Source organism: Podarcis muralis, chromosome 8 (assembly GCF_964188315.1).
Source record: "Podarcis muralis chromosome 8, rPodMur119.hap1.1, whole genome shotgun sequence".
Lineage (NCBI taxonomy): Eukaryota > Metazoa > Chordata > Lepidosauria > Squamata > Lacertidae > Podarcis > Podarcis muralis.
In genome coordinates, this window is record NC_135662.1 from 35,731,874 (window position 1) to 35,752,821 (window position 20,948).

Here is a 20,948-nt window from a genome sequence, read left to right on the forward strand (position 1 = left end):
GGTAGGCAATTAGCCAATTTCTTGGACATGAGAACTACTCAGCCCCAGAGCCTCTGTCTTGCCAGGATTCAAGCTCAGTTTATTTTCCCACATTCAGGGGCTGGCATAGCCCCTTCTGATTCAGATATTACAGAGAAATAAAACTGAGTGTCATCAGAATAATGATGGCACCTTGCCCCAAATCACTCAAATGACTACTCTTAATGGCTTCATGTAGATGTTAAATAACTTTGGGGGATAAAATACAGTTGTGCCCTGTGCTGCCCCATAGCATATTTGCCAGGGAACAGAACAGCAGGTTCCCAGAGCTGCTATTCTGACTCAGTGTTGGGAGTACAATGGCAGCTAAAGAGGATGCTTCCCATCTCCAACCACATTAAAGGATTTGCAGCACTCTTTCTCTTGCTCATTCATGGGTACCTGCCCTAATCTGCAGCACAGAAAGGTTCTTGGCCTACTTGCCATTAGCATCCACCCACCCTGAAATAGTTTAATACATAACAGCAAAATTACAAAATATTAGTCATATCCACCAATTGAGAAAGGATATAATCCAACTCTCTCTGTATTTTTTGAACAATAACCCACTTACTCCCCGTTCACAAAGACAGAGAAAACAGACGTTGAATGCTAGAGCACTAGATGGAGTGGGTTACAGAAATCATATTTGTTGTAAATAAAGCAAACACAAATGAAGAGAGAAGTGGATGAACATCACAAATAGGTTCTGAACAGTTCCGTGTTCCCTACTAAAAAAGCAGCGATTGGGCCCCTGGGAAAACATATAATTCTGCACCCTGTGAAGAACTGATTTTGTAGACAGCTGGCAAGAGTCCCCAGGAATATGCACCATGGGAACCGAGCTAAATACTTTCCTACAGTACACAGAAGAGAAACAAAGACAAGTAACTAATCCAGATAGTGCCAAATATACAGACAAAAGAATCACTTGTGTGCATCACTTTTTATACCATTGGAAACTAAATTAAAAAACCCAAAATGCCACATTGATGCATATTCATATTCTAAAGGTATTTACAGATAACTTTACAAATTTTTATACATATTTTCATAATTAATGCCTTCTGGTCAGCTTTTAAGTTAAGGGCATCATGAACCCTCAGAGGATCATAAGGCTGTAGTTGGTGCCACCCCTTGGCTCTTTACCCCAGTGTAGTATAAATTCATACTTGGCTCCTTCTTAGGAGAAAAATTAAAAGACCATGTGTGCAAATTACAGGCATCTGCCCTGAATTTCTGGAGAATGAAACAGTGTTTCCATTCATTTCTCTACCGATCATCAAGAACAACAGTTAATGCATGTATGGAAGGGGACAACCTGGGCAAAGAAGCCATATGCAAATTAGGTTATAAATGCTTATGCATACTTACTTACTTACTTGGGAGAAAGCACCATTGAACTCAGTGGGGCTTCCATCTGAGTAAGGACACACAGACCTGGGCTCTTACGATATTTAAATAACGATGGTGATCATTACAATCAATGGGAAATAATTGCAGCATACAATTCCTACATACACAGTAGGTTGATCATAGGATTTGAAGTGTCCTCATTGGCCTGTCATGGTAAACTTGTGGCTCATGGCTTATGGCTTACCATGAACATGCAGATTGCTCCTTCGCAAGCGGGAGCAACAAACCACAATCCTTAATATACGAACATGGTTTCTTTCAAAGAAGCAAGCCACTAACAGGAAGCCAAGAACAAACATTGGCTTCATAACACTTGCTACTCAGAGAGAAACTGAAACTCCCCCCCCCCCACCCCTGTTTTGGGCTTCCGCATGGCCACTATTTTCAGATGGATTCAACCAGCAAATTCAGGTTGGGCAATTATAGCTTATCTGTAGATCTTGTGCAACAAATTCACCCTCCCCCCCAATTGGACTTTTTGTGGCAGAGAAACGCACTGGAAAGTGTGGGATAATACTTTATTTGAGTCAATACCATCTAACCTCCCTGCAAGCAAATCAGAGAGACTGCTCATTAAACAGTGAATGTTGTCAGCACTCCCTGCAAACAAGTCAGGATGAATGGTCAATAAACAGGAGGTCTGGAAGTGCCTAAGTGTAGGGTTGTGGTTTGTTGCTTTTGCTTGTGCTGGGGGTGAAGCAAAGCAGAAGTAATCTCCTCGTTCATGGCAAACTATTAACCATGGCTTCCCATGGCAAACTGTCCCACTGTAAGTGCAGAGGGCAATGTTGTGTCCCAGTTGTAGCTCCCCACTGCTACTGCCCCACAACCTGGTGCTTTCTGAGGAAAGTGTGTGTGTGTGTGTGTGTGTGTGTGTGTGTGTGTGTCTGTCTGTCTGTCTGTCTGTCTGTCTGTCTGTCTCTGTGTGTGAAATAACGACTAGCACATGCAGGTACAGTATGGTCGCATTAGTCCAAAAATACTGGCTGAATTCTGGGGGGGAAACTCCCCTCACCTCACACACATTCAATTATTTCATGCCTTAAACATTAGATATTTGTTTTTAAAAAAATTATTTAAAAAGAAAAAAAAAGTTACAATTTACAAGTGTCCATAAAAGTGAATAATTAAAAGAAAATTCAAGATAATCTAACAGGAATCCACCTAACAACAATGATAAGAAAAATGAGTCTGTGGCTGATCTATTCAGTCCCACATTGACAGAGGAATCCACAGTCCAGGTTAAATGCATGTTGCATCTCTTCTGTAAGACGGTCTTGCAAGGCTGGTGCTCCCTTTGAACAGGTTGATTCCTCAGCAAAATGTTGCTAAAAGTAATGGACAGCTCCATCAGTGCTCATTACTTATTTCGACCTGAAATGAGAATATACAAGTTACTGTGAGGGGAGGAGAGAAAGGAGCCTGTTTTCTATATTCCATGAGCTCTGTGATGTTGTCAGTGTGTCAACAAACAATGGCAAACATTTTATTCAGGCTAATCTCCGCAGGATCATTTTACCACTTACACTTTTCAAATTCAGATTGTGTTTACCTGTTAAGACTAGGTTATGTTGATGTTAACCATGTTATTATTGTATTTGAGTACTGTTCTGTTTTAATCAATTTCTGAAAGCAGTACAGGCGTTTTTACAATTAAGGGAGCAATTCTATACCCATTTGCCTTGGAAAAAGCACCTCTAAACTCAACAGGACTTATTTCTGAGAAGACACATAGCAGTTTCCACAGTTAAGTGAGAGACAAATGAAATAAATGAAATAACAACGTTGAGAGTGCTTTTCTGTTAATATGAGGTATAAATAACCAACCATAGTATTTGTTTCACCAAACTTAAATGGGTGTATTAAAATGTTCAAGAAAAAGAAGATTTATTAGAACTTCAAATTGCTGCTTTGGGTGCCCTTGCAGATGTAAAACTTTAGTTCTTTTGTTTTGTAAACTGTTAGTTTTTTGGTTAATTTTTTATTTTGGGTCATTAAAAATAAAGCTGTTGCTCAGTCAAAGATTTGTTAATTGTATGGGTTGGTTTGATCAATTAGTTGACTGACCATTTAATTAGTTAACACTGAAGAAATGTGCACATAGGTGGCTAAGATACTGAGTTATGAATCAGAAAGCCCCAATCTGAATGTCATCACCAAGCAGGCTTCGGCACAGTCATTCACCCTCAGCACCCCACCCCCATCTGTAAAATGTAAGATACCAATATTAGCTTTCCCTACAGCTGTAAGTATTACAGGTAGATAAGGCATGTGAAATGTTTTGATCACTTGTAAACACCTGTAGTTAAGCATCACCAGTGCTTTTTTCAGGGGGTATTCAAGGATACACAGTACTGGCACCTCTTTTTGTTGTTGTTAAAAAGTTTGGCCCTTTATGTAACAGCTTCATGGTGATTAGCAGCACCTATTTTTCCAGAAAAAAACCACTGGGCATTACTATACTAGAAAAGCAATAGTTCTGGAGATTTTTAGCTGATATTTTTGAACAGGGGTGGGGAACATTCGGCTCACCAAGTCTCCCCATTTGGCCTTCCTGCCTATTTTGGCCAAGCCATATAAATGATGCAAAAATAGGGCAAACCAAACTTCCAGTTGGCAAAAATGAGAAACTGAGAGAAACCAACAGCGACAGCCCCATTGATCCCTACTGGAGGTACACAGTAGGTAACTCTTGTGGAGAATGCAGAGTTAGATGGAGCATGGCAGTTTTGACACAGCATTCAGCAACAGTCAATGTGATTCTGAAAAAGCTGTGCTTTGGCATGCCAATTGCCTAAGGGACATAAATAATACATAATATTCTGTGGGAGGGTGCAGGAATGGATTCACCTTTTAACATCATGTTTCAGCCTGTCTGTTGCATAACCTTTATTCATTTTTAACTGAATAGTTTATTTGTTCTTAATGGATTGTTATCTGCTCTGAGGCTTTGGGATAGGGAGCAGCAGAAACCTATATGAATAACTCAGCAGCAAGAACGCCGAGAAATAAAATAAAATCTAAAGGCGCACAAGTGCTTTCAGGTTTGAATGAAAGTTAGAAAATGCCGTTCTTTTCCTCCAGCTCTGAGCATGAAAGAGAGTGGAGTTTTTCACAATTTGGATAGTGAAAGGCCCATTAGCTCTGAACGCAGCAGCTTTCCTGGCCCATTTGCAACAGATACTGATACCAATTATCTTATTGTGAATCCAAGTGGGCAGCCTGCCACACCGCCGACAGATCAGAATCGAGAAACTAGGGGATGGCACAGTTCACTGCCTACCCAAATTGTTTTCTGCAGCTTGGCTTTTAATGGAAATTCACCTTGGTCATTGAAATTCTTCATTCTTTAGAGCCTATTTGCAGTCTGTGACTGCACAGGCACACAAGGTCCCTAGGAAAATTTGTTTTTGTATTCTCCCCCCCCAGAGAAAACCAGTAGTGATGGGAACCAGGTCAAGCTATTTGTCCATCAAGCCCCAGTACTACTCCATACCCTCCAACATTTCTCCTATGAAAATAAGGATGTCCTGAATAATAATAATAATAATTCCCCACCTATTTGACTAGATGGCTTCCAACATATATTAAAACATAATAAAACATTAAGTGTTAAAAAACTTCCCTATACATGGCTGCCTTCAGATGTCTTCTCAAGGTTGTGGAGTTACTTATCTCCTTGGCTCAAGGGCTGCATAACTCCATACCCGCCAACATTTTTCTGATGAAAATAGGGACAACTTAAGAAAAAGTGGGACATTCTGGGATCAAATCAGAAACCAGGATGGCTTCTGCAAATCTGGGACTGTCCTGGGAAAATAGGGACACTTGGAGGGTCTGCTATTGTACCCAGCCGGGCATTGGGGTCTCAGGTGGAGATTCAGATAATTTTTTAACATGTTTTAAACTGGATATACTAAAGAATAAATGTTGAAGCTACTGTCATTCATTCATTTAACATCTTTTAACCTGCTCATTATTGCTGAATCAGAGCAAACAACAGTCTGGATGAGCCCTTACAGACAGAGGGAGATCTTGCTTCTGTCGCTATTGGGAATAACCAGGAGTGAGAAACTCTTGTCAATCTACAGCAAACCCCCTGAAAACCACTCAAAGATCTTGATCTACCTTCTGCCCAGCCCATGAGACTCATGCCTTCCCTCATACCCACAGATGTATGCTGCTTTTCGGCCAATGGAAGCTGCAGAGCCTCTTGCATCTGAACCAAGCCAACGAGGATTGATCACTGAAATGGCTGATGCCTGGGGCCAGTGTATCTTGGGACGTTCTTACACAAAGCAAGAAAAAAAACCACTGCTACATAAAACCTATGGAGCATTCATTGGTAGATTGGATAGCAGTCACATAATGTAAAGTGACTCTGCCAGCACATTTTAAATAGTTATTGCACCTTGAGGGAGTTAGAGATAATGTTAGTAATCTCATACCAAACCTATCTGAGCATATCAGATAATCTCACACCAAACCTATCGGGACGCGGGTGGCGCTGTGGGTAAAACCTCAGCGCCTAGGACTTGCCGATCGCATGGTCGGCGGTTCGAATCCCCGCGGCGGGGTGCACTCCTGTTGCTCGGTCCCAGCACCTGCCAACCTAGCAGTTTGAAAGCACCCCAGGGTGCAAGTAGATAAATAGGGACCGCTTACTAGCAGGAAGGTAAACGGTGTTTCCGTGTGCAGCTCTGGCTCGCCAGAGTAGCTTCGTCACGCTGGCCACGTGACCCGGAAGTGTCTGCGGACAGCACTGGCTCCCGGCCTCTAGAGTGAGATGAGCGCACAACCCTAGAGTCTGTCAAGACTGGCCCGTACGGGCAGGGGTACCTTTACCTTTTACCAAACCTATCTGAGCAGCAGATTAAAATTTCAGTGTAGTTAGGAGGATTAATGTGGTCCTTTTGACCAATCTCTTAACTTACAAGCTTTGCAGGCTTTAACCCAAAATGTTCCAGGGGGTGGGGTTGTTGGTAGCATAAAGTCTCTCCTCCTGCCAGAGGGGAGGGGTTGTGACCGGGAGACGATTCCCGCGTCATGCATGGGGCATTCGGCCCCCTGCCCTCTCACCATCGCTGGCGCACCACGCCCCCTAGTTGGGCACCCAATCGGGTGTTCCAGGGGGTGGGGGTGGGGTTGTTGGTAGCATAAGTGTCAACAAGTCCACCTATGAAATCAACTGAAAATACAGTGTCATTCAACATGAATTTGTGGAAATCAATTGTGTACACACTGTCTTAAAATTTAAGTAAATGGAAAACGGTGTAAAATAAGAATAAATTAAATAATGGCTGTGCCTGCATACCTATATCTGAAGTATTCAAGATATTCTGTCACTCTCCCCATTCAGCTTTAACATGATATGCAGATATTGTTCTTTTTATATATATACAAATTGAGTTCCATTTTGAGAGATGTTGTGGGGAGGGTGTCCTTACAATTAGCCAGTTGAGGCACCCCCTTTTTTGCCTGCTTTACACTGTTCTGTCTGGGAAGCATATCAGCTTGCTAATGTGATTGTTTCCATAAATTATTGTTGGCACAGCTAGTGGGCACAACGTGGGCAGGGAGGGACTGCGGATATCTAAATCAAGTACAACTATTATGTGTTATAGCCATCAAAGCAAGCTTTAAAAAGACAGATTTTTGTTTTTACATTTAAAGATGTATAAACAACACAAACCTTCATAAACTATCCAGTGAAAATGGCATCACTTATTCCAAATATGGCATGGGAAAACCTACTTTATCTATCTCGTGCTAGGTTGATCTCTATAAGTGAAAGCTATTACAGGTTCTCAATATGATAAAAAAAAAAAAGCTTTGAAAGTCACAAATTCTGGAGATATAATCAGACGAAGACACAATCTCCTCTTCTATATAGTCTATAGAAGTTCAAACAGCCTATGCATTGAGGAACAGTTTAGCGGGACCTGTACCTTCTTACTACAAAAAGAGCCCTGTGTGGAGCCCAGCTATTAAGCAATGTCTTGCAGAGTTGAAGAGAGGAGTTTTCCACAACCTGCAGATCACTGCTGGTTGCAGGAGAAACTAGTTGTTTTAGCTGCTACTGGCTGCAAAATACGATTTATTTTCCAAGGGCAGCTGCTTTGTAGCTCTGCAGGAATCATAATAGCTGATATCTAAGTCACCTTAAATAATGAAGGTAACGTTGGAAGGAGCTGGTGCCAGAAGGAAGCAATAAAACAATGTAGGAATAAACAGCAGTTGGCAACGAGTCTAAGATTGGCCTTTTGCTTCTTCCCCCTTGGTGCCATCAGCAAGCTAATGCTCTGAACCAGCAACCAGTTTTCTGCTATTTCCTATCCCTCTTGAAAATATCTGTATGGTTGATAGCTAGGGCTAAAGGTCTCATTTCATCTGCTGAAAAAAATATAGATGAGTGTTGCAGATACAGATGAGTAGTGCAATGGGTCAACTGTCTTGGGAGAGTTAGAGGAGGATGACTGTGTCAGGCGGACCCCACCATTAAATGTGGGAAGAGGAGGGACACCTGGCGTGGAAGCAGCTGTTTGCTATGAAGCTATTTTATTTGTATCTATCTGTTTTATTTGCTGTGACCTGTGTTGTATTAACTGGGGTTAGCTAGTCATGTTTACAATAGTTGTGACACAAGTCATTCAACAAAACAACATGTTCTTCATAAGGCAACAAAATGTTCTCAGCTCGCTTCTTCACAGAAGACAGAGCTTCAGGCTGCTCTAAGTTTTGGCTCTTGGTCCTAAAAACCATAGTACATTATGTGGTATCAACGACTGAGGACAGCCTATCCCTCTCACACACCAATTATCAGCTCCCAGAACCTCCCTCTTTCAGTATTTTGGCTGCCCTTTCATCTCCAACACAGCCGTCCTCTGTATTGTAAGTCCTCCTCCTCACCACTTGCCTCTCCGGTGGTCTCTGCAGCTTATAAAGAGGAGGTAGCTTTCCTGCTTGCTCTGTGCCTCTGCTTTCTGAACCCCACTCCTCAAAAGTCCACCTGGGTTTCATTCCAGCTAGCTGGGAGCCAAGCTGTCTTATTGTCTTTCCCAGACTAACCACAGATCATCATCATCATCCTCTTGAAACAACTAATAATAAGAGTACAATCATATAATGTCTACTCAAAAGTAAGCCCAAATGAATTTGATAGGATTTGTTCATGGTGAGAATATAGGATAACAATCATGCTAAAAGAACAACTACTACTTCTTGAATCACTTTGGATAAACTTAGCCCGTGATAAGGTAGCATGCATGCATGTACACCGAACTGAATCGTCATAGTTGCGGTGGGTTGGATCATCTGAGGTATAGAATGGGATAGCACGGTGCTGAAAATGGAACTAGTTGAAGGCAGAAACAGACGAATGATTAAAAGAAAATTACTTTTCTGTGCTTGTCCAACAGATAGTTATCCTTTCTGAAAAAACTGTTTGCTGTTCTAAATTCTCAGGCTTTTCAGAAAATGCACACACTGACTGTTTCCAGACAAAACAAAAAAAATTCCTTCCAGTAGCACCTTAAAGACCAACTAAGTTAGTTCTTGGTATGAGCTTTCGTGTGCATGCACACTTCTTCAGATACCAAGGCAAACCAACTATGACTATGGCAGACCAACACGGCTACCTATCTGTAACTGTTTCCAGACAGGAACACATGCATCTAATTTTTTTAAAAAAAGAATGTTTAAAAGTCTTTTAAATTTTGCTCCCCCTCCCCCTTTTTTTTGAAACACGCACACACTTTCCCAGCAAAAACTGTATTGTATTGTGTTCTCGGTGGAATATAATAGTGCCTTTTCTCACTTCCAGTGGCATTTAGGCTGAGATTTGAGACAGCACAAGGACCGGTTGCCTTTAAAAGTCCTTAGGTCCCAAAGACACCACATCAAGCAATCAAATCTGACGAAGAATCATCCTGGGTGGCTGTGCAGTAAGCGCATAAACCAGCTGCTTCTCTATCTCTATCTCTCCATGTCCACATCTATATATCTATATAAAAGATGCTCAGATATAATCATGACAAGTTGTCAGCCCAATTCTGCATGAATCAGCAGCCCACTACCTCCACCCCAGACAAATCTTCAGGTACCTTCTTTCATTCCCTCCCTCAGGCCTCAAATGAAAGCTGATATTCTCTGTCGCAGTTCTGTGTCCTAAACAGCAAAAGGCCCAAGAGAAAAGCCAAGCGCTGCATGCTAATATGCTGAGAATGGCAAACTAATACACTCTTAAACAAAACAAAACAGACATATAAAATATCAGGGAGGAAATTTATCTAAACTGAATCCCAAGATCATTCACTGGTATATAATTAAGTTAATTTATGGTCAGGGCACGTCAGGTGTAGGGCCTGATTAATTTACTCTATCATCTATTCTACTCCACACACAGCCTCATAATATGTAATTACCTCTCCACCAAGGATGCTGTAATAAAAGCAATGCTGCGGCTAAGGAACGACTCTTGTGTGGTGGGAAAAAGAGAGGCAAAGCCTCAAAAAGATGCTTGACATGAAGAAATTTATTAAACAATACAATCTATCCAACCCTAAGTGGCAGAGAAGAAAATGATATATACTAGAACACAATGGACTTACTGCATCCTTTAATAAACTAATCCCCCCTGAGCATCAATTTGAAGTGATGCCTATATTTTAATTTTGTCTTCATTCTTGCTCCTGCCCCTTCCCTTTCTTTCTCCAAGATGGTGGGAAACTACTTCTAAAATTGACAGCTGATAATCAAAAGCAAAGCCTGAAAATCGGAGGAAGAAAAAGTGACACTTAGCATAATGAAGAATGTTTTGGTTGATAGGGAACAGGAAAGGACCTGGTGGGGTCTGAGAATTCATACTAAACTGTTTGACCAGCTTCAAGAGTTCTGCATGCACCAAGTGCTCATACCAAGGACTCTGGCCAATTAGATCGTTTTCATTTATTGGAATTTTACAGATGCACAGCTAAGTCTGTTGAAGCAAAAGCAGCAGAGGGTCTTGTGACACCTTGTTAGCCTTAAAGGTGCCACAATATTACTGGTATTTGGCGAAACAATATGTTATGCTTAAGGCGCAGCATGCAGCTCCATCTCCTGATTTTATTTAATTAATTACAGGTGTGATTATTATCCATAGAGCAGCACACAGGTTGGTTTATCCTTTGCTATCCAGCTGTAATTGGAATGAAAATCACCCCCTTTGCTGTGCAGCTAGGAAGCTTAGGAAAAGATGGCTTCTAAGTCAAAATATTCCTTCTGCAGAGTTCCATTCAGGTGATATTCCTGCAGTCTAAGGTGGCAACAGAAGTGACCAGGGTCAATTCACTTCCCCCTGCAACCTTCAGTGACACTTTCCCATTGTTCTAGAGGGACAGGGACCCTCTGGAATAGTCTGTGAGGTGACAATGAGGACTGAGAGGAAATCAGCAAAGTCAACTCCCCCCATCAGTGGGATCTCTCTGCTGGACCAAATGTCTCCTTTTACAGGCTTGAAAGGAGTGTTGCCAAGGCAAGGTCTGGATAAAGCTGAATATAAATCATCCTCACATTAGGGCACTAATCAATTGTCCCCAATTGAATGGGAATTGCAACCTGAGATGCACTCATGAGCAGTGTCTTGAGAACTATGTAGTCATGAACACACACTGATGTGAATAAACATCTTTCAACTGTACGTGCTGGTCAGTTTTCTAGATATTGTTCACCAGAAACCTTTTGCTCCTATGAATAAGTCAGTCAACTGCAATATATACTAAACTTAAGTTTTGAAGCTAATTCATATATTGTTTAAGGCAACTTACTATGACTGTTCCCAGAAAATGAGTGGAAGGAAATATTGTAATGCCCTCCAGGCCCCCACAAGAAATGTCACACATGCCAGAAAAGCACTACTTTTAGTTTTGTTTTGAATCAGGGTCACAAAAGCCAGTTATTTGTGACCATACCTGCCTTCCACTGTACCTATCAGATTTGTTCAGTTTATGGAACACCCACATAATATGAGGTGAGTGGGAAAACTGGGACATGTTCTGCTCCCTAGGAATATGGACTTAAAAAGTAGTATCTCGGACACGGAATATGAAGGATACAGCTGGCGTGGAAGTTCCCAATGTCTGTTAGTGTAGAAGCTCTTTTCAAAATATTACTACAGTATGCTGTTTACTTCAAAACCATCCAACCAAATCTAGCAACACTGTTAATGAGAACAATAGGTTTGATCTAGATTAGGTTAGTCTCACTGAAATCAAGAGGATAAGTTAATCATCACAAACTTAAGTCCTCTTGCTTTCACTGGGGCTAAAGTGTGCCTAACGTAGTCTGGATCCAACTTGTTCTTGTTAATGTGAAAATATTCATGAAAATGCTTTTTTTAATTAAAAGTTACTGAGAGGAAGGGTGCATAATACCTAGCTGTATAAATATTGAATGGAACAACTAAAAACAAACCTCACTTTATTTAGAATGTTAACAACAGATGGCTGGTATTCATGTGTAAATTCTGCATTATATTTCATTTAGTGCAGTCAAATATTACAGCTTGAGAGGAAGGGCAATAATGTATTATGTGTTAATTAATACTATAACAGCTGGCTATTTCTCTGTGGGTGTCAGAAGATTCTGCTATTATGCAACATTCTCCTTCGAGAATTAGCAAAGAATGATATGGGGGTTCCTAGAATATATTAACTTTAAATAATAGCTTGATATAAATTACACTGTGTAACGAATTTAGGAACTGTGACTTCCATTCCTGGACGTTAGAAGAATCTTTTTTATTTCAACTGCTTTTAGGGGCTTAAAAGGTACCTCTACATTGAGGAGCCAATTATGTTTGCAGATTATTTTGTCCATGTCTTTGAACTCAAACACAACAACAACGCCATATGAAAATGCAGTTAACTTTTATTGAAACAATGGGACATTAAAAAGTATCAGTGGCCCCAAGTAAAGAACATGTAAACTTTTTTCTCCAGTTGCCTATGACATGTATATGTAAAACTAAATCATATTCCATTCCCCCATTCCATTCCAGACTGCTCTCAGCCTACCATTTGGCAAGATAATAAGTTTCTGAGTTTGTTTTCCGTCTGCGCTGAGTGTAATTTTAATTCTATATATAGCACAGGTTAAGATTAATACAGATACAAATGAAAGGCTGACAAATGAAAGGAAGTAATTAATTAATATAAACAGACTTTGTTGTTAGTGGGAGAATTGTCAGTGTGTTGCTGAAATGCTTATTTAACATGTCCCCCACCCATTATAATCCTTTTGAGCTACAATAATCTTTATACTGGATTGATGCATCCTTCCAAATATATGAGTGAAGGTAATGGGAGAACAATAACCTATGGGAACTGGATCTGGTAGAAGAGTCACTAAAAGGGCAAGAATCTGCATTTCATCTCTTTTCTAACCAAGCACATTATCCCTTTCTCTTTCTCATGAACATGTGCACACATGCACACATGCGCACACAGATATTTCTGAGGATAGTGGGAAGTGAGAGGAAATATATGCTCTCCAAACTTTTACTCCACCTTCCCTTCAACCTACATGTGCCACCCCTGGTAGAACACCACCCCAGTTACTCCATGGAGCTTGTTGGCGCGACTACTAAGAAACCACTCAAGCCACGGCATTTCATAAAATAGCATGTCTGGCAAACAGAATGCTTGACAAACACTTAGCCCTGTCACATTGGGCATTAGCACATTTAACAAAGAGGAGCTTGGGCAGGAAAGGGGAGCAATTTCCAGCAGGGAAAATAGTGTGGGGAAAGGATTAACCTCCATACCCCTGAGTCATGGTCCTGACCTGGATCTACCTCTTCTCCGATGGCTGCTTTTTCAAAGTATGTGCAGGGAGACAAACTACACAAAACACTGGAAAGCCAAGAGATCTATACATTTAAGCAAGCAACAACTGTAGGAAAAACATACAATACTTCACCTCAGAACCATAGTGCTGAGAGGCGAGGAATTAATATTTTTGTCCAGTGTTATTTTGCCAAGTGAAACGAGGAGCCTACTATTGCTCCATTGAGGAAAATGGATGTGTACACAGTTCTACAAAATTTCAGAGCCATTTTTCTGAGTGTTAATTACTACCTGGGATTCATTAATGTGAAATGAACCTGGGACTGCATACATATGTTGTGACCAATGAATTACAAGCCATTTGAAATAAATAATGAAAGATGTCCCCATATGAGACAAAAACTAGAAGAGCAATCACTTTAAACAACATTCCTTTATTGCTCTTTGGAATGCATTCATTGGCTGATCCTCAACCATATCCCTTTAAGCCCTACACGGCAATGAAAGAGGTGGCTGTTATTAATTTTTAAGCCTTCCTGCCAGGTTTCAGACCAATAACTTCGGTGAACTGAATAAGGCAAGGATATTTCATTAAGGAAAGTCTTAAAGGCCAATGCACATGGGGCCCCTTCTGCACTAGACATTTAAGTATCATCACACCCCTTTAAACAGTCATGGCTTCCCCTAAAGAATCATGGCAGATGTAGTTTGTTAAGGGTACTGAGAGATGGTAGGAGACACTCATTCCCCTCACAGAGCTACAATTTGCAGAGTGGTATAAAAATCCACCCCTCTTCCCTGGGATCTCTGGAAAGTGGAGCTCTGCCAGGGCACCCTTTACAAACTACATCCCTCAGGATCCTTTGGGGCAAGTCATGACTGTTTCAAGTGGTATAATAGTGTTTTCAACATTTAGTGAAAATGGGGTCTTGGCTGACAATGCTGGAATTAAGCTGTAAAACTATACAATTTTGATGGTTTCCAAAGCTGTGTATCTCTTATATTTAGAGTAAAATCCAGCTGTTATAGTTCCTTATGCAGCACAGAGACAAAAGACAGACAATGAGCCAAAAATCATCCATTCCCAAAGATCAGGCTGACCCAGAAGACAGTCAGAACAGTGATAAACGTGGTAAGGATGTCAGAGCATTCATTTCAAAGAATTGGTACAGTCATGAGGAAATTGGATCTTTAGGGATGCTAGAATTGTTTTCCATTCCTTCATATTATGTTCACTGTGGAATCATCTGTCATACGCTCCAACTTTTCAGGAACGAGAAAAATGTGCCTCAAAAACTGCAGGTCAAAGTGGGAAGGAAGATGGAGGGGGATAAGTGGATGGCTGGGAGGTGGGGATTCAGACATCCATATAAATACATAGAAAGAACACATAATGGGAATTGCAGGGTCACATTGGCTAGTTCTTGCCTGCCCCCTGCAATGCACAGTGCAGCCACATATCCTGACATCTGTGCAATCACCAAGAGTCAAGAGCTTCTATGCACCGGATGTTGGCTGAATGTGTGGGCAGTGGGGCTGTGGCCACAGTACACAGTGGGGGGGGGAGCTGGTGCATGAAAGCCCCTCACATGTTCTTTCAATGTGTGGGTGCTCTCTGGATCCCGCACATGCCAGAATCACATTGTATTACAAGAAATTGCCACTGCAATGGAAAACATAGCTTTCCCAATATCACTGTTTATCACCATTAACCAAGTTGGCATGCCAAATATCAATGAAACTGTAGGCACATTTTAGGAAAATGTTGGTTGTGTAAGCCTTTGCAAAGCACATGCATATACTTCCTGCAGAAAAAGGACTGATTTAGGACAAAGCTACCGGTGATCAATGAAAGAATGCCTTTTGCAAATATAAGCCACCAGTTCTGAGCAGTTGGCTGTAGCGTAATACTAAATCTCACCCCAGCATTGTGGCTCCAGTGATGGGTAGGTGTGTATTCAGTACTTACAGCTGTCCTCTTCCTCCATGAAAATGCTGATCACGTAACAGGCATAAACAAAGCCAATCAACTGTGGGAAAACAAAAGGAGAAAACCCATTAGTTATAACTTATGCAGCAGTGCTAAGGCTGCAGTACAACATAATTTATTTTCATTTTCTTAATTTATTATTATTTTTTACTTTTAAAAAATGCATTGCTAGAACAGTCCCGAATTCAAACATGCAGGCACTTTCAAGAACGACACCAGTTTTTTAAAATAAATGTTTTGGCCTGAGAACGCCATATACACTAAAAGCCCATGGAAATTAGTGGCATTTAAGAGCATTGGTGATTAAGTCTCATTTATTTTAATGGGATGCAGGCACAGTGAATTCTCTAGTTTGCCAGCACTATTTTTGACAGGTGTTTGATTTGGAATCTAGGGCAAAACTTTCTGTGAACTATAACTTTTCTTTTTCTTGTCCTCATGGCTGCAGTGGGTGGGTGGATTCAAACATCTGCAGCCAGTATCTTCAGAAAGGAATGGAAAGCAAAACCAACTTGAGAGGTACTTGACCTCAATAAGTGTTTAGCATTATTTCAAAACTGTCTGCTACATGCAGGTATTATATAACAGATTTCAAACACTCATTGTTTCAGGCATTTAACTTAGTTGCAAATGCCATGTTCTGATGTGATTCATAAGCTCCAGAAAATTCTTACTGATGGATTTTGGAAACTATCTCAAATACTTTCAGAATCCTAAGGGATGAACCAGACACATTGTGACAATATTTTGAATAAGGCGTTATTCTAAAAACTCACTTAACCTTATACCACTGTCATATGTGCTTCAGGACAAGAGCTTAGGGAATCTAGTTGTTTGTCTTCCAACAATGACAAAACGTTTCCTTAGCTGCAGCCAAGAAAAGAAGCCTTGTCTCTGGGCAAACAATACTTGTTAGAAGAGAGTGCCCCAGATATGTGATAAAAAAATCCAAAGGCAGAACAGCTCTGAGTGTTCTCACAGAGTGCTAATCTTGGGTTGTAGGAGACTAATAGCGCAATCCTAACAATTTCTAATCAGAAGGAAGTCCTACTGAATTCAGTGGGGCTTATACCTAGGCCTGTAAGGGTGGGGATTGTAGCCTAAGTCATATTCAGGGATGGCCCACTGAAACCAATGGACTTAAGTTTGAATTTAAATTCATTGACCTCAATGGATCTACTCAAGAGTTTGACTTGTTTTTATTTATTTATAATATTTCAAAAATCTCTATGTAGTGTACAGTCTAAAAAGCAAACAAACAATAAATCATTTAAACAAGAACAAAACTACAACCTGTAACAAAAAGTAAAAGAAAAACATTAGTAGTAGTAGTTGTAAAAATTGTATACTGCTCTATACTCACCAGGTTTCAGGGCACTACACAGGATAAAATCATATGAAGGCAAATATAACAGACAATCTGAGGATTCAAACATATTATACAAATCTCTTTCTACATAGCAATGCCAAGATTTGTCTGAACAAATATATTTTCCCTAAAATAATACTATTCTCAGCTTGAAGGACAATGAGTCAGTTCAAGAAAGCATTAAGCACTTAGTGCCCTGAGTAATTTCCATATACTCAGAGCAGGGGACATGAAGGTTTGGTATGCTTTATGCTACTAAATAATTACTTAGACCTGTTTGATAAAAGGATCATTGTTTGAACTGTGTTTTCTCTTTGCATGTTGATCTTGGCCTACAAAATTCCTAAATGAAAGTGATTCAACATTTGTAGTTGTAGTTGTCAGTTGCAGATGATATTGACATGACATGGAACATCAACCTTGCAAAAGTTCTATACATAGATTTCATCTTCTGAATTGGCCATTTAAGTGTGTCCTTTCCCCACTGCCACCATGGACTCCAATTCCCAACTTACCAGAAAGGGAGAGAGAGAGAAACCCAGAACACATTCCTTATAAACAGAGTTTATGTCCACTAATACTTAGTTGAAGAAATCAGACACACCAGTAATTAGATGGGTGACTGATGTTTGAGCAAGTTGTGCACACTGAATGACTTCGCTACCCAATGGCAAATATTAAATCCTGCAAATGTAGATATTAAAGGGGGTGGGGGTGGGGAGTCCACAGCTTGAATGTTATTAGAAGGAAATTCATTAAGATATTCCCTTTTGCTTTATTAATGGCAATAAAATATTTATTCCAACAAATTACTTTTGGTATCTTGATTAACCCAACTGATGCTTGATTAATAAGGCTGCACTCACAAAAGCCCATCTAACTGTTAGGTTAATCACCAATTTGCAGTGGGCCAATTGGTGTGCACTGCTTGGTTTATCGATGTCTTAATGAAAATAGCCTTCCTTGGCAATTTGCCCAGCCTCAATTGGAAGAATGTAACTTGTATTCACTGATAACAAAAGAGAATGTGATGCACCCAATTATTCACAGATAAATTTGAGATCATCTTGGGGTGGAATAAAGTTTAACTGCAATGACTAAAATAGTAAAGTTTTAAGAAATGTGATTGAGTCTTAACCATTAAAAATAGGCTCCCGCCTCTTCCTGAACATTATCTTCTATTCCACCCACTCCTAATGATGCGCCTCAAATATTCCCCAACCCACCATTTGCTTGATTTAGAACTATGGTTAATTAACACAAACAATATCTTGTGGCTCAGCAACATCCATTTCTTGGGGGTAGCCCTTCAGATGCTATCGAACTGCAACTCTCATCAGCCCTAGCCAGCACAGACAACAGTACAGGATGATAAAAGTTGTAGTCCAACATTGGGAGGGAACCATATTGACTACTCCTCAACACCATTTGAAGGAGGATTCATTTACCCACATAAGATGCTCATTGTTTCCTATCATGGGCCACAATCTGTATGACAAACTCTTGCAGCACCACATCTAAGAAGAAGCAGACACATACTCTGTGCTCCTCTAATTCTGTTTCTGGAAGCTGATCCTCTCCCCTCTCCACACATGCACACACACACTTGCCTCTTCCAGGTGAATGACTCCTAATTCAGTCTCCTCTCACACAAAGTTTATTGGGATGTATAGAGCAAAGCTCAATCCTCTTGAGAAAATCTCTCTCTCTCTCAAAGTACCCATATAAATGTGTTCATTAGTGCTGGTGTTTCTTCATTCTGCAGCTCAGAAGCACTCACCAGGCTTCAGTAAGACCCTGGATTTTATATATCACACTGTAAAATAATTTGATGCAGAACTTATGCAGCTGAGAACTGCCTTACATGATACTTTTTGAAGGCACAGAGATGGACAGAGATGTTTTAAGGTGCAAAGGGACTTTGGAAAGGAGAGCATGTGTGCTTTTTTCTCTACTTAGGCACCAAGGCTGCATTCCAAAGGTGAGTGGGCAAAATCTAAATGTGATTTAAGCACCTCACCCTGCACCCTGTAGGGCTAAAATTGACAGGGCAGCAGTGAGGGCAGAGGAACTCTCTGTGGTCCTCCATCAACTTCTGGGTTATTCTTTTTAAAAATGTATCGGTATACATTCTTTCCACTAGAGGCAATGAGAAGGAGAAATCTGGACATTCCTGAGTGTGCCTAAATTTCTTCCCAATGTGGGAGTTGATCAAGGTACTGGGATGACTGTGGATCCAAGCAGGTTCTTGGTCCTCTGCTAGCATGCCCCTGATAAGCCATCTTTGTGGCCCAACTGATGTCAGAGTCCCAGTGTTGGCTGGGACAGGGAATCAGGATTCAGGATCAGCAGAGAGGGGTAGATGATGGAACCAAACTCAACTTCCCTTGACAATACTGGAGTTCTGTCCTTGATGCTGGAGAGGGAGATCCAATCTGTCGGATGTTCCTTGGGATGCCCTATCGTGGACCACAGGACTGCAGTCAAAGTGCTCTGTGAACAGTTTTTAGATTACCCCCCCCTCCAAATGTCAGAGGTGGATTTAGGACAGTGCAACCATTTCTGCTTCACTGGACACCAAAACTAGGGGCACTGCAGGGCGTCACAACTATGACGTAGTGAATTGAGCAGAATGGAAGGTGAGAGGCTGGGGGGTGCACTAAATTTTGACCTTACTGAAATCTGAAAGACCAAAGTCTTCCCCTGAAAATGTACACCTTTTCTAGAATATAAACAGATCTGCCATTCTACCCATCAAGGGTGACAACTTGAAAAAAAATGGGGGAGACAAGTAAGCTCCACGCCACATAATCACATGATGCAACACACAAAAACCATTTGAATGTCAATGCCCATCAACTTGAGGGGGGGAGGCTGACCCCCTCAATATTTTATTGGGGCCCTGAAGGGCCCTCGGCCACTAGGAGTTGGCTGCTATGCTCCCCATATTCTTTCTGCACAAATTTTTAAGCATGGGATTTCACACATCTTTAAAATAGGAATACTTTTGTGGTGTCATCTTGCTTGAGGTGTGATGTGCTAACATTTGCAAACAAGTTTCACCACCTATTTTGCAATGTTTAATAAGAGTAAAATGTTAACTCAGCATGTGCTTCCAAGCAATATTTATCATTTTCTGAAATCTATAACCAGACCTTTAGTATCAATCAACATTACCAGGGCAGCTTACAACAACACAGGGAAGGGGGGTGCTGTAACCTCTGAGGGTTTTGTTTGTTTGTTTGTTTTTTACAATCAAGCAGTGTACAAATTTTGTTAAACAAATTAATTAATAAATATTGATAATAAAAATACAGTGGGTTAGATCTAGAGAAAAGTGCATAGCCAGGAACTGGTGGAAGATGATTTACCTCCCCCTCCCCTCCTAATAACTATCATTAACAGCCTCTCTGGGGGCTCAGAGACCTTTGCTGAATGAGGGAGATGCCCTATAATTGGGTAGAAGCAACATCTGCAACAGTCGCTCTCCAAATAATTTTATTATATCTTTTGAAACACAATAATAACTATTCAAAATCCTGCAGATCCTGTGTGAGTTTCTAATTTTTCTATATATATTTTTAATGTTGAGCACTGTTCAGAATTCTGCTGTACATACCAGTGGAGAAGCACCAGTACTGACTAACATAATTTTGGAACATGGTTTATTTTTTACATATTATGTAGAAGATATTTTTATGTTCATTCCTAATATCTGTCTTTCTTCTGTAGCACATTGTCCTCTGAACTTATCATTTAGTTAGTGCCTGAAAGTATGCTAAGCTAAAAGACTCAAGTTAGAAAGAACTTAAAGGCTTCTAACAAGATAACTGGAATTTGAGATTAGAAGACGGTGAGCCATATTTCATGGTCTAGTTGATACAACCCATCATTGCCTCCAGCTCTTTAACAGACACATTGATTCTTAATACGATGGGTTTGCTACTCTGTCTAGGGATGTCATGTTGACCCAATTAACTTAATGAACTTTCTCTAGTGGGGGGGGGGGCAGATAGCTGCCTCTTACTGGTAAAAAAGGCAGGGTGTGAATGCTCTGAGTTTATGCTATAATTTCCTAGCTTATACTGTCATGTTTGCCATATTTAGATGGAATGAGTCCATCTAAATATTTTGAATGAGTCCAAAATCTGTACACAAACCCTAAACAACTGCAAAGTTTCTAGGCCCTCCGTGCCTCCTTAACATTTGCTGCAGTAGCAACTGATGCCACAGCTGGTGGAAGTCTCTCTAGGCATATTTTAAAGGTATAATAGTATTACATGGCTCCAGAATCAAGATTAGCAACCCCTTATTCCCTTGGCTGGCTGAC

General features: G+C 40.6%; 1 protein-coding gene across 4 annotated transcripts in view; it reads right to left on the minus strand.

Annotated features, from left to right (window-relative positions):
* Window positions 1-1,931: 1,931 nt before the first annotated feature.
* Window positions 1,932-20,948, minus strand: part of NKAIN3 (sodium/potassium transporting ATPase interacting 3) — a 193,878-nt gene continuing 174,861 nt past the window's right edge. For 3 of the 4 annotated variants that reach the window (XM_077932974.1, XM_077932971.1, XM_077932973.1), the window contains 2 exons: window positions 15,229-15,289; window positions 1,932-2,808 (listed from right to left, as the gene is read on the minus strand). In XM_077932974.1, coding sequence (XP_077789100.1) covers window positions 2,795-2,808; window positions 15,229-15,289 — 75 coding nt within the window. In that variant the 3' untranslated portion in view covers window positions 1,932-2,794. Of the gene's footprint in view, window positions 2,809-15,180; window positions 15,290-20,948 lie in introns of all 4 variants that reach the window. The other variant, XM_077932972.1, reaches the window with a different exon arrangement.